We start from the raw sequence: 19,219 nt of genomic DNA, 5'->3' as shown, positions 1-19,219 counted from the left end.
CACCATTGCAGAAAATAAAGTTATACTTGGTAACATAAGAGTCCTTAGAAATAGCTCTAAAGAGAATAAGAGAAAAGCATCTGAATTAGACTAAATGAACAAAAATGAGATTTATCTTGGAGGCCACACAATTATAATGGCATGAGGGGATTGACTTAGGAGGTATCATGTCTCTTTAGTTGTTCTTTAATGGGAGCAAAAGAATGTCAGGATGAGAGAGCAATTGTTTGCACTACAGTCTGAAGTCATTTGCTTTTCCTTGGCACTGCCATCCTGATACAGAATCAGATCCATGTGGATATACACTCTCCCTATCACAGATGAAGTACCTATGCAATATGAAGCCAGTTCAAAGGGTGGGTGAGGGAGCAATTTCATAGACTTATCAAAAAGTGGTGTTTTTGGCTTTGGACCCAACCTTGACCAGAGGAATTTATTTGGGGTGAGAACAGAGGCAGAATCACATGGGTCATTGAAAAACTGTGATCAACACAATGGTCAGCCTTCATTCCTGATGATGAAATGTCCTACCTACCTACTGAGAGAGAGGCAATGGACTTCAGGTGCAGAGTGACTTGGTCATGTAGTAAATTTATTTTGCTTGGTTATGTATATTTATTTTAAGGGTTTCCCTCCTCTCATATGAAGTGGGGAAAGCAAGATGGGATAGAGAGAAAATAGATTTGTGTGAATTGAAAAAAATTACATTAAATTGACCAAAAAAAGAAAACTCTTGGTCAGAAGTTAGACAGGAGCTGGTTTTCTTTGCAAATGCCCCAATTTTTGGCTCTGTTTTTCCATGCAATTACTTTTATTTGAACTATCTAGGTAGTTGTTTTTATTTTCCAGATTAAGAAAAATCTGTTTTCATTAGAGAGATTTGTGGAAATGAAATTGCAACAAATCTGTTTAATGCAGAAAACCCCCAATTTCTTCAGATTTCACTACGGAACTTCAGAGTTGTTCCCCTCATCTTTTTCTCATAATCTGCATCAAATTTCTCATTTTCGGCCACAGTGAAGTAGTTTTTCCAGTCACCAGCAATCCCTGAAGATCAAAGAGAAAAAATGTGGGTGAAAATATCGACCTATTTTTGAGGGCATGGAGGAGGAGGGGGGGGTCAATAATAGTTGGAGGAACCAAATAATATCATAATACATGTTGACAATGAATTCTGCCAATCATTATGACTAGAGGCAGAAAGCCATGCCATCTCTTCCCAGGGTGAAATGTGAGGAAATGAAGTTCAAACAGATTGAGCTAGGTGGTGTAGAGGATAGAGCACTGTACATGGAAACAGGATAAGATCTGAGTTAAAGTTTGTTCTCAGACTCTAGTTCAGTGATCCTGGGCAAATTAGTAAGTTCTTTGTACCTCTGTTTCCTTAACTCTGAAATGGCTCCCAGGATGATAAAATGCTTTGCCAGTTTTTTTTCTTTTCTTTTTTTTTTTTTAAGTGAGGCAATTGGGGTTAAGTGACTTGCCTAGGGTCACATAGTAAGTGTTAAGTGTCTGAGGCCAGATTTGAACTCAGGACCTCCTGACTCCAGGGCTGGTGCTCTATCTACTGTGCCATCTAGCTGCCCTGCTTTGCCAGTTTTAAAGCACTATATAGTAACAACAATTATAGTAATAATAATAATTCTAGTTCTCTTGCTTATGTGTGATTTTTGATTTAATTCTCTTGGACCAGGAGACAGCTAGGTGGCACAGTGGATAAAGCACTAGCCTTGATTTCAGGAGGACCTAAGTTCAAATCCAGCCTCAGACAAGTGACACATATAAGCTGTGTGACCCTGGGCAAGTCACTTAACCCTCATTGCCCCATAATAATAATAATAATAATAATAATAATAATAATAATAATAATAACAATTTTAATACACTTGGAACTTAGTTTCTACATGCATAGAATGAGGGGATTAGACTAGAGGACCTTTAGTTTCTCTTCTCAATCCAGTGTTTAGATTTGCACTTTGAAACTTATGGTGCTATTTGGAGAGGTAGCTTCTGTGGAGCATCGAAGGTCACTTTGAGATCAGGAATAGTTGTGTGACCATGGACAAGGTATTTAATGTCTTAGTGTCCCAGACAACTCTTTTTGCCTATCAGTGATGATTCAGTGAAACATTCAATGGTATTGGTAGAGGGTCTTTCCGTACTGGGGGGTTCCCAACAGTAATAAAATCATAGGTTTGAATCAAAAAAAGCTAAAAATGGAGATATTCACCCTTGCGCATGAAAGAAGAGATATCATGATCAAAAAAGGTACTTGGATATGACTTGTAATTCACCCAAATATTGTTTTTCATTGTTTCAAAGGAGGTTCGTTGAACAATTCTGTCCAAGGTCTCTTCATCCAATTGCTTCCCTAGGAATTGCATCACCTTCCGAATTTCTCTCTTTGGGTGCTATGGATGGAGAAAGACACCTTGAGAGGTAAGAAAAATGAAGGTCCTTAGTAGAAGGATGAATTAATTTTAAACCAGTTAAAGAAAGGTTCTGTGGTTTTTAAAATTTTAACTCCCCCTTCCAAATGTGCTTTTATTTGATCACCAATATAATTATTTGTCAGTGCATTTGATTCTAAGTCATGTAGATTCGCATAGTAAGATTCAATAATCCTTTTAAAGCTTCATGGTCTTCTTGATACCTTTAATTTAATTTTTAAATCTCAGCTGGGCCACAAAATTTATAGTGAAAAGGAGAAAACATTCAATTTATTAAAATTATTTACAATTTTAGAAGAAATTTAATTAAAAAATTTAATAAATGTGCTTTGGATTTTTTAAAGTTGGAGACAATCCCTTAACATTCTCACTTGGTCTATGGTGAGTACTCCTTTTGGAAAAGGAAAGCACTCTGATTTCAATTCTTCTGCCTTCCATAAAAAATAAGGTTCCTCATTTTCCTCTACCCTTACTATTTTAGTGAGCCAGCCAGAAGTGGGAGAAAGCTTGATACTCCCATAGTGATTCAGTGGATAAAGAGCTGGACCCGAAGTGAGGAAGACTTGGGCTTAAATCTCAACTCTCACACGTTTTGTTTTGTTGTTTTTGTTGGTCCTTCCTTCTTCAAGGGGACCAATGGCATCGGCAGGGTGATGTCTTGACTTGCCAATTAATTGTATTTAAGTGAGGCAGGGCTGTGCAGAGTCATCAGCCCCCCTCTCTCCTCCAGAGTCATTGGGGTCCAGTGGCAAGACATAGATCAAGATGACTGGAGAAGTGCCCAGATGCCTTGGGAGGCCTTGGTCTTTTGCTAGTTAGATGACCTTTGGTAACTCAGTCTCTCCAGGCCTCAGTCTGCTCATTTATATAAGGAAGATTTTGAACCTGAGGTACACTAATTTCCCTTCCAGATCTTAATCTATGATTCCATGAATGAAATCATGAGCTATATATTCCCAGGAAGACAGTATAGAGTTGATTTAGTTTACTAGAAATTTGAGATAGACATTAACATACCCAAAGTCACCCCAGTAATAAACATCAGAGTTGGGATAGGAAACCAAATCCTTGGACTAAAAAGAAGTCCATCTGAAGAATTAGAATCCAAAATGCTTCTGTGAGATTATCACAACATCATTGGTACCTAATCCATTGTAGCTGAACCTTTTAAGAGTTATGGTTATGCACACCTAATCTTCAAAACTACAAAAAGGTGGAAAATTACTCATTCAGTAGATGTTTGTATCAAAGGCAGAAGGTTAGGATGGGCCTCTTGTATGGAAGCCCTTGGTCAGCAATTTGCCTATTTCAGTCTAGATGGAATCAATCTCCCATCTGCCTGGTATGAAAAGGAGGAGCTGAAAGATATCAGTGTCATCTCCACCTCTTTTATGTCCTCATAGAACAGATAGAGTATAGGGTGATCTTTCTTCTTCTCCCACCAGCTTGTGACGTGTTCATACCAGGAGCCATAGGGCACTAAATTAGAAAACAAAATAAAACGAAGAGGAGAAATGCATTAGAAACATTTCGGGCTAGACATGTTCGTACACTGGGTTGGGCTCTCTAGACATCCCATGAAGTATACCAGTAGTCAGCTTCAACTCTGGTTGTGAAAGTATAAAAGGAATAAAAAAGACCTTTCTCTCCCCACTCCCCCAAACAAATTGTTTATGATTGTGTGATTGTGAAACTGAGAAGTGCACAGAACTATTGGTTACAGGATTAGTGGAAGAACATAAAGAAAAAAGAAAGAACATGGGAAGATGTAGAAAGCCCATCAAGGGGAGGAAAAAGTAGATAAATTTAAGAGGAGGAAAAGAGTTATGATCACAGTGATCAACACAGTCTTTACTGATCACTTTCTGATCTATAAGGAAGGTCCTTTTGCCATCAGTATCCTTTGTGACTCTCATCCCAGTAAATTTGTCTTAATTGATTAACCTACCATTCCCAGACATGAATTTCTCCAGGAACTCAGGAAAGGTGCCTGGCTCAGGGTTGAACTTGTTCATTTTGTCAAAATTGTAATAGGAGACTACCACATCCTTGGCATTCCTAGCCACATAGATGACCTGCAGGCCAGCAGCAGAGGAAATAGATGTTACAGGACCTAGAGTGCTGAGGACTTCCCCATCTTAACCTATGGCTAAAACTACCCAAACTTTGTGAATGGGAAAGGGAAAGATCAAAATCTGTGGTTTTCAGGGTAGGGCAAGGACACACAGTAGGCACTTAATTAGTGTGGTTCCTTTCCCTTCTTTCACTTTCTTTATAATGTCCCAACCCCAGCCTCCTTCGTCTTTCCCCCACCTCTTTTTCAGCCCTTTTTATGTTGTCTTCTCCCATTAGAATGGAAACTCCATAATGACAGGGACTGTTTTAACTTCTGCTTGTATTTGTATTTGCCAGACTCAGCAGGGGGCCTGGCATCCAGCTCAAAGTTAGTACATGCTTGTTGACTGATGTGAAGTTGGAATTCCTGATCAGAGGTCCTACAGTTTTCTGTGGAATTTTCTCTTTCAGGAAAGTGTGAGAAGAGCTTCATGTTATAAGTATCTGTCAGTGTGGCTTCCTGAGTCTTTTGTATTTTAAACATTTCTTTTGTGCTGAAGGAAATAAATAAATAAATAAATATCTGATATGTTTTATAGGGTAGATATTTTTCTAGAAGAGATATTGTTAATATTTCAGAGACTCTAAGCATGAGCCATCAGAAATTTTCTACTTGGAGTTAAGGGCAGAATGAGCCTGAGAGCATGAGACAAGTCTAATCTCATTCCTTTCCTGGATGGGCTTAGTCTATATGAGGCAGCCAGGTGGAGCAGTGGTTAGAGCAGTGGACTTGGAGTCAGGAACACCTAGGTTCAAACTTGACCTCAGATACTTGCTAATTGTGTGACTCTAGACAAGTCCCTTTGTCTACACACCAGGATTGTTGTTGGGACAAAATGCGATATTATTTGTATAGTGTTTTGAAGTCTTTAGGTACTATGTCAATGCAAGTCACTGTTATTATGAGTCCAGAGCCTGAGAATCTTGGTTAGAAGAGGAGCCCTATCTCTTGGCACTTAGTCCACATATCTACACCACAAAAAACATTAAATTGGGATTTTTTTTTTTTTAGTTCTCAACCTTTGTTTATACAAGCTTTACAATTTCAGATTTTTCTCCCCCCTCCCCCCCTCCCCCGTCCCCTAGACAGCAGGTAATCTGATATAGGTTATATATATATATATATATATATATACACACACACATAATAACATTAATCCTATTTCTGCATTAGTCAAGTTATAAGAGAAAAAAATCAGAGCAATGATGGAAAACCTCAAAATAGAAAAAAAAAACAACAGCATCAAAAACAAAAGAAATAGTATGGTTCATTTAGCATCTATACTCCACAGTTCTTTTTTTTTTTTCCTGGATTTGGAGATCCTCTTCCATCACGAGTTCCCTGGAACTCTTCTGTGCCATTGCATTGGTGAGAAGAATATAGTCCATCACAGTAGATCAACACTCAATGTTGATGTTACCGTGTACAATGTTCTTCTAGTTCTGCTCATCTCACTCATCATCAGCTCACGTAAGACCCTCCAGGTTTCTCTGAACTCCTCCTGCTCATCGTTTCTTATAGCACAATAGTATTCCATTGTATTCATATACCACAATTTGTCCAGCCATTCCCCAATTGATGGGCACCCCCTCAACTTCCAATTCTTTGCCACCACGTAAAGAGCAGCTATAAATATTTTTGTACATGTGGGTCCCTTTCCCCCTTCCATGATTTCTTTGGGAAAAAGACCCAAAATTGGTATTGCTGGGTCAAAGGGTATGCACAGCTTTATCGCCCCTTGGGCATAATTCCAAATTGCTCTCCAGAATGGTTGGATCAGTTCACAGCTCCACCAACAATGCATTAGTGTTCCAATTTTCCCACAGCTTCTCCAACATTTAGTATTTTCCTTTTTTGTCATTTTAGCCAATCTGATAGGTGTCAGGTGGTACCTCAGAGTTGTTTTAATTTGCATCTCTCTAATCATTAGAGATTTAGAGCATTTTTTCATATGGGAATAGATAGCTTTGGTTTCTTCATCAGAAAACTGCCTGTTCATATCCTTTGACCATTTCTCAATTGGGGAATGACTTGGGTTCTTATAAATTTGATTTAGTTCCCTATATATTTTAGAGATGAGGCCTTTATCAGAAGTACTGGCCATAAAATTGTTTCCCAGCTTTCTGCCTCCCTTCTAATTTTGGATGCATTGCTTCTGTTTGTACAAAAATTTTTTAATTTAATGTAATCAAAATCATCCACTTTGCATTTTATAATATACTCTATCTCTTGTTTGGTCAAAAACTGTTTTCCTTTCCAAAGATCTGATAGGTAGACTATTCCTTTCTCTCCTAATTTACCTCTGGTATCACCTCTTATGTCTAAATCATGTATCCATTTTGACCTTATTTTAGTATAAGGTGTCAGATGTTGGTCTATGCCTAATTTCTGCCATACTATCTTCCAGTTTTCCCAGCAGTTTTTGTCAAATACTGAGTTCCTATCCCAGAAGCTGGAGTCTTTGGGTTTATCAAACACTACATTACTAGTGTCATTTACTACTGCATTTCCTGAGCCTAGCCTATTCCATTGATCTACCACTCTATTTTTTAGCCAGTACCAGATAGTTTTGATGACTGCCTCTTTATAGTAAAGCTCCAGGTTTGGTACTGCTAACCCACCTTCCTGTGAATTTTTTTCATTATTTCCCTGGATATTCTTGATTTTTTGTTTTTCCAGATGAATTTTGCTATTATTCTTTCTAGCTCTATAAAATAATTTTTAGGTAGTCTGATTGGTATGGCACTGAATAAGTAAATTAATTTAGGCAGTATTGTCATTTTTACTATATTAGCTCTGCCTGTCCATGAGCAATTGATATCTTTCCAATTATTTAGATCTGATTTGATTTATGTGAAGAGTGTTTGGTAGTTGTGTTCATAGAGTTCCTGGGTTTGTCTTGGCAAGTAGACTCCCAAGTATTTTATATTATCTATTGTTACTTTAAATGGAATTTCTCTTTCTATCTCTTGCTGCTGGACTTTGTTGGTCATGTATAGAAATGCTGATGATTTATGTGGATTTATTTTATATCCTGCTACTTTGCTAAAGTTGTTAATTGTTTCAAGTAATTTTTGAGTTGATTCTCGAGGATTCCTTAAGTATACCTTCATATCATCTGCAAAGAGTGATAGTTTTGTTTCCTCCTTGCCTATTCTAATTCCTTTAATTCCTTTCTCTTCTCTGATTGCTAAAGCTAACATTTCTAGGACAATATTAAATAATAGAGGTGATAATGGACATCCCGGTTTCACCCCTGATCTTATTGGGAAGGCCTCTAATTTATCTCCATTCCATATAATACTTGCTGATGGCTTTAGGTAGATACTGTTTATTATTTTAAGGAAAGCTCCCCCTATTCCTAAACTCTCCAGTGTTTTTATTAGGAATGGGTGCTATATTTTGTCAAAAGCTTTCTCTGCATCTATTGAGATAATCATATGATTTTGGTTGGTTTTCTTATTGATGTGGTTGATTATGTTAATAGTTTTCCTAATGTTGAACCAGCCCTGCATTCTTGGTATAAATCCCACCTGGTCATAGTGTATTATCCTGGTGATCACTTGCTGTAATCTCCTTGCTAATATCTTATTTAAGATTTTAGCATCAATATTCATTAGGGAAATTGGTCTATAATTTTCTTTCTCTGTTTTTGCTTTGCCTGGTTTTGGTATCACCACCATATTTGTGTCATAAAATGAATTTGGTAGAACTCCTTCTTCACCTATTTTTCCAAATAATTTGTATAATATTGGAATTAATTGTTCTTTAAATGTTTGGTAAAATTCACCCGTAAACCCATCTGGCCCTGGGGATTTTTTCTTAGGGAGTTCATTAATGGCTTGTTCAATTTCTTTTTCTAATATGGGTTTATTTAAGGATTTTATTTCCTCTTCAGTTAACCTGGGCAGTTTGTATTTTTGTAAATATTCATCCATTTCATTTAGATTGTCAAATTTATTGGCATACAGTTGGGCAAAATAATTCCTAATTATTGCTTTAATTTCCACTTCATTGGTGGTAACATCCCCTTTTTCGTTTTTGATACTGGTAATTTTGTTTTCTTCTTTCTTTTTTTTAATCAAATTAACCAATATTTTATTTTATTGGTTTTTTCATAAAACCAGCTCTTAGTTTTATTGATTAATTCTATAGTTTTTTTGCTTTCAATCTTATTAATTTCTCCTTTGATTTTCAGGATCTCTAATTTAGTATCTAATTGGGGATTTCTAATTTGTTCTTTTTTCTAGCTTTTTAAGTTGCATGCCCAGTTCATTAATCTCCTCTTTCTCTTTTTTATTCATGTAAGCATTTAGAGCTATAAATTTTCCCCTAAGCACCGCTTTGGCTGTATCCCATAGATTTTGGTATGTTGTCTCATTATTGTCATTTTCTTGGATATAGTTATTGATTGTTTCTATGATTTCTTGTTTGGCCCATTCATTCTTTTTTTTTTTTTTTTTTTTTTTTTTTTTTTTTTTTTAGTGAGGCAATTTGGGGTTAAGTGACTTGCCCAGGATCACACAGCTAGTAAGTGTTAAGTGTCTGAGGTCGGATTTGAACTCAGGTACTCCTGAATCCAAGGTCGGTACTCTATCCACTGTGCCACCTAGCTGCCCCCCATTCATTCTTTAGAATGAAATTATTTAGTTTCCAATTGATTTTCATTCTACTTTTCCCTGGCTCTTTCTTACATTTAATTTTTATTGCATCATGATCTGAAAAGGATGCATTTACTATTTCTGCCTTTCTACATTTAACTATGATGTTTATGTGCCCTAATACAAGGTCAATTTTTGAAAATGTGCCATGTACTGCTGAGAAAAAGGTATATTCCTTTATATCCCCATTCAATTTTCTCCAGACATCTATCATATCTAACTTTTCTAGTAATCTATTCACCTCTTTCACTTCTTTCTTATTTATTTTTTGGCTAGATTTATCTAATTCTGAGAGGGGGAGATTCAGATCCCCCACTAGTATAGTATTACTGTCTAATTCCTCTTGTAACTCGTTTAACTTCTCCTTTAAGAACTTGGATGCTATACCACTTGGTGCATACATGTTTAATATTGTTATGACTTCATTATCTATAGTACCTTTTAGCAAGATGTAGTTTCCTTCCTTATCTCTTTTCATGAGATCTATTTTTCCCTTTGCTTTGTCTGAGATAAGGATTGCTACCCCTACTTTTTTCACTATGGCTGATGCATAATATATTCTGCTCCAGCCTTTTACCTTTACTCTGTGTGTATCTCTCTGCTTCAAATGTGTTTATTGTAAACAGCATATTGTAGGATTCTGGTTTTTAATCCACTCTGCATTTCGCTTCCGTTTTATAGCAGAGTTCATCCCATTCACATTCACAGTTATTATTACTGACTGTCTATTCCCCTCCATTGTTTACCCCCTTTGTACTTTCCCCCCTTCTTTCACCCTATTCCTCCTCACCGACATTTTACTTCTTACCCCTGCCTCCCCCAATCTGCCCTCCCTTTTTATCACCCCCCCTCTCTTTTCTTTACCCTTTTCTCCCTTGCTTTTGTCCTCCCTTCTATCAGTCCCCCCTTTCCCTTCCCCTTTTGATTCACTAAAGAATGAGTTAAGTTTCTTTATCCCAATGAACATTTATGTTATTCCCTCTTTGAATCAAATCTAATGAGAATAGGGTTGAAACAATGTTCACCCCTCCTGTCTTTCCCTCTATTGTAATAGGTTTTTTTTTTTCACCTCTTCATATGATATAATTCATCCCCTTCCACCTTCCCTGTCCTCTCCTCCCCATAGACTCCTTTTTTATCCCCTTAAAATTTTTTTTTGTATCATGACATCAAAGACAATTTATATTTATACCCTCTGTGTAAAGTCCTTCTCTCTGCCCAAATACATTTACAGTTCTTACAAGTTTTGAGTATTATCTTCCCAAGTAGGGATATAAACAGTTTAACCTAATAGGGTAACCTTTTTTTTTTCTCCCCCTCTGTTAAACTTCTCTTGAGTCTTGTATGTTGAGATCAAATTTTCTATTCAGTTCTGGTCTTTTCACCAGAAAAAATTGAAAGTCCCCAATGTCATTAAATGTCCATCTTTTCCCTTGAAAGAAAATGCACATTTTTTCTGGGTAATAGATTCTTGGCTGCAATCCAAGCTCCTTTGCCTTCCGGAATATCATATTCCAAGCCTTGCGGTCCTTTAATGTTGAAGCTGCCAGGTCCTGAGCAATCCTGACTGTGGCTCCATGATATTTAAATTGCTTCTTTCTGGCTGCTTGGAGTATTTTCTCCTTCACCTGATAATTCTGGAATTTGGCTACAGTATTCCTTGGAGTTTTCCTTTTGGGGTCTCTTTCAAGATGTGATCAGTGGATTCTTTCAATGATGATTTCATCCTCTGATTCTGTGATATCAGGGCAGTTCTCCTTAATAATTTCCTAGAATGTGGTGTCTAGATTCTTTTTCTGGTCATGGCTTTCAGGCAGTCCAATGGTTCTCAAATTGTCTCTCCTCGATCTGTTTTCCAGATCAGTTGTCTTTCCAATGAGGTATTTCACGTTTTCTTCTATTTTTTCATTCTTTTGATTTTGCTTGACTGATTCCTGGTGTCTCATGGATTCCTTATCTTCCAACTGTCCAATTTTAATTTTTAAAGCATTGTTTTCTTCAGTAAGATTATGCACCATTTTTTCCATTTGGCCAAGTGAATTTTTTAAGGCACTGTTTTCTTCAATGAGATTATGCACCTTTTTTTCCATTTGGCCAGTCAATCTTTGTGCTTCCTTTTCCAAGCTGCTGATTCTTTTTTCATAGTTTTCTTGTTTTGCTTTCATTTCTCTCCCCATTTTTTCTTCTACCTCTCTCAATTGATTTTTTTTTTTTAGTAAGGCAATTGGGGTTAAGTGACTTGCCCAGGGCCACACAGCTAGTAAGTGTTAAGTGTTGGAGGCCAGATTTGAACTCAGGTACTCCTGACTCCAGGACCGGTGCTTTATCCACTGCGCCACCTAGCTGCCCCTCAATTGATTTTTAAAATCCTTTTTGAGCTCCTCCAGGAAGGCTTTTTGTTCCTGAGACCAATTCACCTTCCCTCGTGAGGCTTCACATGTAGGCAATTTGAGGGTATTGTCCTCATCTGAGTTTGCATTAGCTTCTTCCCTATTGATACAGAAGCTCTCAATGGAGAGGGCTCTTTTTTGCTTCTTACTCATTATTGAAGCTTATTTATTTATTTTTTAAGTTGAGGTCTGCTCTCAAGGCACCAGAGTCCCTGTTTTGGGCTTCTTGTGCAGGGGTATAAGTGCTGTGTGACCAGCTTTTTACTCTGAGGCCTTTATGGTGTGTGGAGATCCCCCGCCCTGTACTTCCTGTCTGGGTGCACTCGGCCAGCCAGGCACCCGCTCCTGGCGTCCGTTCCCACCTGACCCGTTCGTCGCCCTCCTGGCCGGTGCAGGTAGGTTTTTCCACTGTCCTTTTTGGCCACCAGATTTTTGAACCAGGTTCCAGGAGCCTCAGTTGATTGGCTGTGGCCCGCAGCTCCTGCTGACTTGCCCTGACCCCCTCGGCGCTGGGTTGCTGCCCTGTGCTGAGCCTCCCTTTTGCCCGAGTCAGACCAACTTTTTCCTGAAGTCTTCTAAATTATCTCTGGTTGGAGGACTGTGTCTCTCTGTCCCTTTGCAGGTTCTGTAGTTTCAGAATCAGTCCAGAGGCTTGATTAAATGTTCTTTTTGAGGGAACAGAAGGAGAACTCAGGCAGTTTGCTGCTTCCTCTCTGCCATCTTGGCTCCGCCCCCCCCAATTGGGATTTTAATAGAAAACTTTGAGAAATCAAAATAAAAATTTTTTCCACCATCAAAAAAGTGGATAATGGAATACTCAAGCTGTGCTGTAACAAACGTCTCAGTGCCTAAAATAGGAGATTTTTTTTTCTGAAGGAGGGGTTGATTATGAAGACTTTATCACTTCAGATTAAAATTGTTGTTGTTTGTCTTTCATTCTCAAAGAGAACCATGAGTTCAAACTGATATTGTGACTTGCATTGAATTGGAGTTAAGTGAGGGAGGGCTGTGCAAAGTCAGAGCCATCCCGGTCCAGTGACAAGATATACATCAGGATGACTAGAGATGACCTTGGATGTTTAAGTAATTGGGCTTAAGTGACTTGCCCAGGGTCACACAGCTAGTAAGTATATTAGGTGAGATATGAACTCAAGTCCTCTTGACTCCAGAACCAGTGCTCTGTGCCACCTAGCTGCCCCTTCAAATTAAAATAAAACTGGTTGGTTGTTTCAATGGACTATTTTAAGTTGCCACCAAGTTATTAAGGTGGATGCTAAGATATTTGTATACCCTAAACCTGTCTTTGAGGAAAACATCCATTTTGTAGTTAGCTTGTTTTCAGCTTTGTAACTCAGTAAACATTCCAGAAAAATAGTGATGAATTAACATTAGGGGGTAGTGTGGTGCAGGGGAAAGATTACTGGTTTAGAACAGAAGGTCAGTGATTTCAATCATGTCCAAGTCTTGACCCCATCTGGGGTTTTCTTGGCAAAGATACTGGAGTGGTTTGCTATCTCCTTCTCCAGATCATCTGACAGATGAAGAAATGCAGGCAAACAGGCTTAAGTGACTGGCCCAGGGTCACACAGCTAGAAAGTGTCTGAGGCCAGCTTTGAACTCAGGAAGATGATTCTTCCTCACTCCCGTCTTGTTGCTCATTGCACAATGGCGCCCCTCGTGGGCACTTTGCTAAGTTAACCTGGGCTCAAATCCTGCCTATGCTACTTAGTTACTGTGTGACAGAGAAAATCACTTAACTTCTATGAGTTTCAGAGACTAGATGATTTCTGAGACATTTCAGGCTTTAAAGTTATTATCTTATTCCTAGTGGGGACAGTCTAACAAGGTTAGTTGATATCTACCATACAGTAATATTAGATTCCTATTAATGAGAGTATAGACTTCACATATGTGTGTAAATATAAGTGTATGTGTGTCTGTATAAACCCATTGGTACAAAGACAGCTGGTGGAGCAGTGGGGAGAATGTTGGAAGTCAGGGAGACCTGAGTTCATTTCCTGCCTCAGAGACCATTATCCTCTGTCTGTCTCAGTTTATTCATCTGGAAAAAGGGGACAAGTACAGGACCTAGCTCCCTGTGTTGTTGTGTAAGGATCAAATGAGGTAATTTTTGTAAACTGCTTCATGAGCCTCGAAGCACTGTGTATGTACACATGTGTATATATGTACAAACACATATATGATATATTTTAAGACTGTGATAATATGTTGATAAAGAATGTGCGAATGTAATAATATAATGCATACCAGGCCAGTCAGTGTCAGACCTTGCCTACAATAGAGACTATTTGCAAGCTGCCCCAGCCCCGGGATTCTGTTTGTTTATGGGTTTGTATCTTGTTACTTTTCTCTGGTGTGAAAATGAAGGCCAATCCATACTCAGTTCTCATATTATACATGTAGTAGTTCTGTGGGTGATGAAGACCCCATTGCCCATATTTTAGACACCTTAGAGCACCACCCAAGCTGAATTAGGAACACTTTGCTGGATTAAGTCCAGCTAGGAACAACAAGAAAAGAAAACAAGGAAGACACTGATGTGGAGGAAGTTCTTCCCCAAGATTGGACTCCATTTGTGGAAGCCCAGAAATCTTGAGGACAGGGTAGAGCATGGGTTACAAATGTAAGCTTCTTGAGGTCAGGCCTATCTTTGTTTTTTCCTTTAGATTCAAAGTGTTTCTCCCTTCCCCTCTCCCCTCTTCCTCTCCACAGTGTTCAGTAAAATTGCCTTGAAAATAGTAGACATTTAATATGTGTCACATTGAATCAATCAACGTTATTGATTCGATTTGTAAAATTATTGGCAGGTAACCCAAGCTAAAGTCACACCTTCTTCAGGAAGCTTTTCCTAATCCCCTTTAATTTGATTGATTTTCTCCAGTTCATGTTCCCTAATTTTTGTTGCCATATAAGTGTTTATGTGTCGTCCTCAGTCAACTGTGGGCTCCTCTCAGTCAGGGCTTCTTAAACTTTTTTCACAAGTGACCCCTTTTTGCTCGAGAAATTTTCCCGTTGCCCTAGGTATATAGGCATATAAAATAGGTTTACATAAGATTTTACAATTCATTGCTGAATTTTTCAAGACCCCCACATTCTGTTACCTAACCCCACATATGGTAGCAACCCACAGTTTAAGAAGCTTTGCTGAAGAGAAGGGACAGTCCTTTTCCTTTATTTATATCTGCAGCAGTTGGCACAATGCCTGGCACAAAGCAGCAACTGCCATTTAATGAGCTTTGTCCAGAAAATACTGGGCTTTGTCATCTTTCACTGAGTATACCTTTCTTCCCACTGAGACACTGTGTCACATAGGTGAGGATTTCACTTGAAACTGGTAGAAAATAAAGCTGGAAGTCATGCTTAGCTTACTTACCTCTCTATTACCCTTAGGATTGTGGGTAGGGAGGGAAGATAGATGATAATACAAACTTGCATCATCTATCAATGTGCCATTTACAAATCACTTTCCCAATATGGTCCAAGGCAGGCGCTGTTGTCTAGATGGACCCTGAGTCTTCTGCCCCGCCTAGTCTGGTGTTCTTTTTACCCACACTGCTCCTCAGGGGTATAGTTACCTTGCCTTTGCTCTCCCAGAAATTCTTGGGAAGGAGGGAAATTGGCAGGTGAGTTCTCACAAACCGAGGAGATGACATCTTCTCTAAATATTCTGTACCTGGGAAAAATCCATTTGAGACATGCAGAAATTAGATTTTCCTCTTGAAACTTCTACCATCTGTTCTTAACTGATGGCTTCCCTACAACTTTCTGAAAAGTATTTTCTGCCTGGGAATTCCAACCCACTGTGCAGCTGGGGTTGCCTTTTCTTGTGCTGGGAATGGCTGGGATGGAATCTCCTCCCCTCCATCTCCCCACTTACTGTGTCACCTCACCAGAGGTCCCAGCTTAATGACAGGAGTGATTGTGTCTCAGAGGTTCCCTTTAATGGTCAAGGAACTACTGTATCTTAGAATTCAGGGTAATATTCTTGCTTCCTGCATTGTTCCTGCTAATATGACCCATCTTGGGCAATATGCAGGAGTGCACAGAGCACCATACTTGTAGTCAGGAATACCTGAGTTCATATTTGCTTGCTGTGTGAACCTGGGCAAGTTAGAACATGTTTCTTGGCTTCAGACAACTCTCTGACTGCACAACATTGTAGGAGATTGGTGTCAGAGACTGATTAGTTGAGTTTTGAACATTGAAAACACTTGTTAACGTTCATTTGTGTCCAGTGTTTCATGACCCCATTTGGGGTTTTCTTGGTGACCATACTGGAGTGGTTGGCCATTTCCTTCTCCAGCTCATTTTACAGATGAGGAAACTGAGGCCCTCAGGGTTAAGTGACTTTGTCCAGGATCACACAGCTAGTAAATGTTTGAATTCAGGTCTTCCTGACTTCAGGCTGGGCCCTTTATCCATGGCACCACCTAGCTGCTTCCCTGAAAACACTCCAGATCCCTATATTGTATACTCTATCCTTCAAGTAATTTGTGTAGAAGGATATAATCAGAGGCAACATGGCCTGGGTTTGAAGCCTGGCTTCAATTTCTCCCTCTTCCACTTACAATTTGACTTGGGCTAGTCAATTAATTTCTTTGAGCCTCAGTTTCCTTATCTGTCAAAAAGGGGGTTGGACGTGATTTGCCTCTAATGGCCTTTCCAGCATTAAGTCTCTGGTTCTGTGTTATGCTTTGAAGACCAGAAGTACATTTTCCAGGTCCAAGTAATTTCTATGGAAGCCAATGGTATGGAGAACAAAGAATATATTTCTAGTCTATTGGTGTGTTTCATCAATTGGTTTGGACATGTGATTTTTGTTTTTTGTTTTGTTTCAGACTGGTTTCCCTCTCTTGCCTAGGCTGGAAACTCAGCACTCACTTGGGAGGCTGATCAGCATGGAAGCTTTAACTTGCTCCCTTTCTCTTAAATACCCCCACTGACTTTTCCTCGTTTGCCTAATCTCCCTTGCTTTAAGGCTCTAAAAGCCTTGCTTTAAACAGAAAAGTTGGCCCAGTTTAAAGGGCAAGATGCTCGAATATTCTACTATCCCTTTGATTTTTCTCATCGGAATGTATTGGGACAGCATAACGTCCGACTTAGAGGAATAGTTTACTCAATGGTCCTTCATAACATTATTGGTTTTTTCTTCATTCAGGCAGCAAAAAGTTTTTTGTATAATAGTCTAAGTGTGAATCTTTGGGAAAATACATTTAATATAAGTAGAAATTTTATGCCTGCAATTGAAATACCTTTTAATACCACATCCATAGTTCATATGATTAAGGATTTTATTTTTGCTATTATCATTATTATAATATGGGGGAAATTGTCACATATGGAGAGAGCCGCCAAGATGGTTCCTTCTACTAGAGATGATCCAAGTTTAGAATCAGATCAGCAGAAGCTGCTCCCCCTGCAGGAAACTATAGAACATACCAAAAAAGGTGCACCAATTCAAGACAGAAAATATAGCCCCTTTAAACCAAGTGACTTGAGTGCATGGAAATCAATCATCCCTAGTTTTGAGAAAAATCCAAGCACTGTAATTTCACAGTTAAGGACTATATTTAATATATATCAACCCACTTGGGCTGATGTTACTTGCCTTATGGAAACTTTACTGTCCCCAACTGAGATTACAGATATTATCTCAGCAGGAAATGCCCTTGTTGCGAAGGGTAAGGAATGTCCTCTAAAGGATCCAGAGTGGAATTATAATAATGACAGGGATTTCCAAAGATTAAAAGACGCTAGAGAAACACTTCTGAAGGGAATGGAATCTTGCTCTAGAAAACCGGAAAACTGGCAGAAATTTTTAAGCCTACCTCAGGAGGCTAATGAAAGACCAAACAGATTTTATGAAAGACTTTGTGAGGCTGCTAGACAGTACACCAGATTGGATCCAGTAGATTTAAGAGATTCCTATATCGTTCTCAACACATTTGTTTATAATTTACTGCCAGAAATACGCAGATACTTTCTGACTCAATGTCCAGATTGGAGGACCTTAACAGCTGATAGACTTAAGGAACTTGCAAATTATGTCTTTGACTCACGTGAGGAAGGTCCAGATCGCCCTAAGCAGAGCATTCTGGCACAGGCAATTCCTAGTCAGCCATGTGAACACCGGAACAAGGATACTAAGGTGTGTTGTTACTGTCGTAAGGAGGGGCATGAATTGAGGGAATGTAGGACTTGGAGAAGAAATTCTAATTCTAATTACAGGCAAAATCAAAATAGAAACAGATCTTTTTGGAGGAATACAGAAAGGCAGTACCAGAATAATGGTAACCAAGGTCCCTCTCAGAGGAGGGCACAGGAATGACGGGGTCTTGGGGAGGAATGGAACATAGATAATGAAAGCCATATATTCCCAGATCCAGACTTTTTGAATGCCCTTTTACCAGTCCATTCACCTCCCCAGAGTAATGAACCACATGTCACCCTAAAAGTGGGGGAAACTTATTACGATTGTCTGCTAGACACAGGAGCCTCTAAATCAGTATTAGTAAGCAAACCAGATGCTGGGTGTAGACCTGTAGGATTTTTGAATGTAGTAGGAGTCTCAGGAAAGAGCCAGAGAGTGGCAAAATTGAATCCTCGCATGGTATCTATGGGGCCCTTAACAGTGGAACATTCGTTCTTACTCATGCCTGATGCCCCTGTAAATTTATTAGGTCGTGATCTCCTTTGCAAGCTTAGAGCAACCATATCTTGTGCTCCAGATGGGGCTGTCTCCCTACAATTGCCAGAGGATACTGTTCATTTATTACCAATTTTACTTACAGAAGCTCAAGGAACAGTAGGGGAAGTATCTAAAATTCCCTCTGACATTCCTGAGTCTTTATGGGCCTCATCCCCTAATGAGGTGGGGCTCCTTAAGTCTGCCATGCCTGTTACCTTTAAAGTTAAGGGGGGACCACCCCCCTCCATTCCACAGTATCCATTGTCTAGGGAAGCAATAGAAGGGATCACACCTATAATTGAGGCTTTGAAAAGCCAGGGTATTATTATTCCATGTCATCACTCTCCATGCAATACTCCCATTTTGCCAGTTAAACCCAAGCCTGGGCCAGATGGTAAACCTGTTTATCGTTTTGTGCAAGATCTTTGAGCGATTAATAATTATGTTATTCCTAGACATTCTATAGTTCCAAACGCAGCTACGATAATTTCATCCATTCCCTATGAATCTACATGTTTCACAGTGGTAGACCTCTGCTCTGCCTTTTTCTCCATACCAGTACATGAGGACTTCCAATATTTATTTGCTTTTACCTGGAAAAATAGACAGTGGACCTGGACTAGACTCCCACAGGGATTTGTAGACAGTCCCACATTATTTTCCCAAATTTTACAACAGGATCTGACCTCCATTACCTTTAAAGGCTCCACACTAGTACAATATGTTGATGACTTACTTTTGGCTTCTCCTAATGCTGAAATTTGTCAGGAAGATAGCTGTCACTTACCGCTTGAGCTGCACAAGAGAGGACACAAGGTTTCCAAGTCAAAGGTACAATGGTGTTTGCCCCAGGTAGAATATTTAGGATTTATTTTGGCTGCTGGAACTCGCTC

The 19,219-nt window shown here is 39.0% G+C and overlaps 1 protein-coding gene across 1 annotated transcript in view; it reads right to left on the bottom strand.

Annotated features, from left to right (window-relative positions):
- Positions 1–571: 571 nt before the first annotated feature.
- LOC122730456 (sulfotransferase family cytosolic 1B member 1-like) overlaps positions 572–19,219 on the bottom strand; it is a 37,859-nt gene continuing 19,211 nt past the window's right edge. Inside the window, exons 4-8 of the mRNA XM_043969583.1 lie at positions 15,214–15,311; positions 4,399–4,525; positions 3,835–3,929; positions 2,231–2,411; positions 572–1,047 (exon numbers count right to left, since the gene is read on the bottom strand). Of these exons, the coding sequence (XP_043825518.1) occupies positions 935–1,047; positions 2,231–2,411; positions 3,835–3,929; positions 4,399–4,525; positions 15,214–15,311 (614 nt within the window). The 3' untranslated portion in view covers positions 572–934. The remainder of the gene's footprint in view (positions 1,048–2,230; positions 2,412–3,834; positions 3,930–4,398; positions 4,526–15,213; positions 15,312–19,219) is intronic.

Source organism: Dromiciops gliroides, chromosome 6 (genome assembly GCF_019393635.1).
Source record: "Dromiciops gliroides isolate mDroGli1 chromosome 6, mDroGli1.pri, whole genome shotgun sequence".
NCBI classification, from domain to species: domain Eukaryota; kingdom Metazoa; phylum Chordata; class Mammalia; order Microbiotheria; family Microbiotheriidae; genus Dromiciops; species Dromiciops gliroides.
This window is presented reverse-complemented; position numbering and strand designations above follow the sequence as displayed.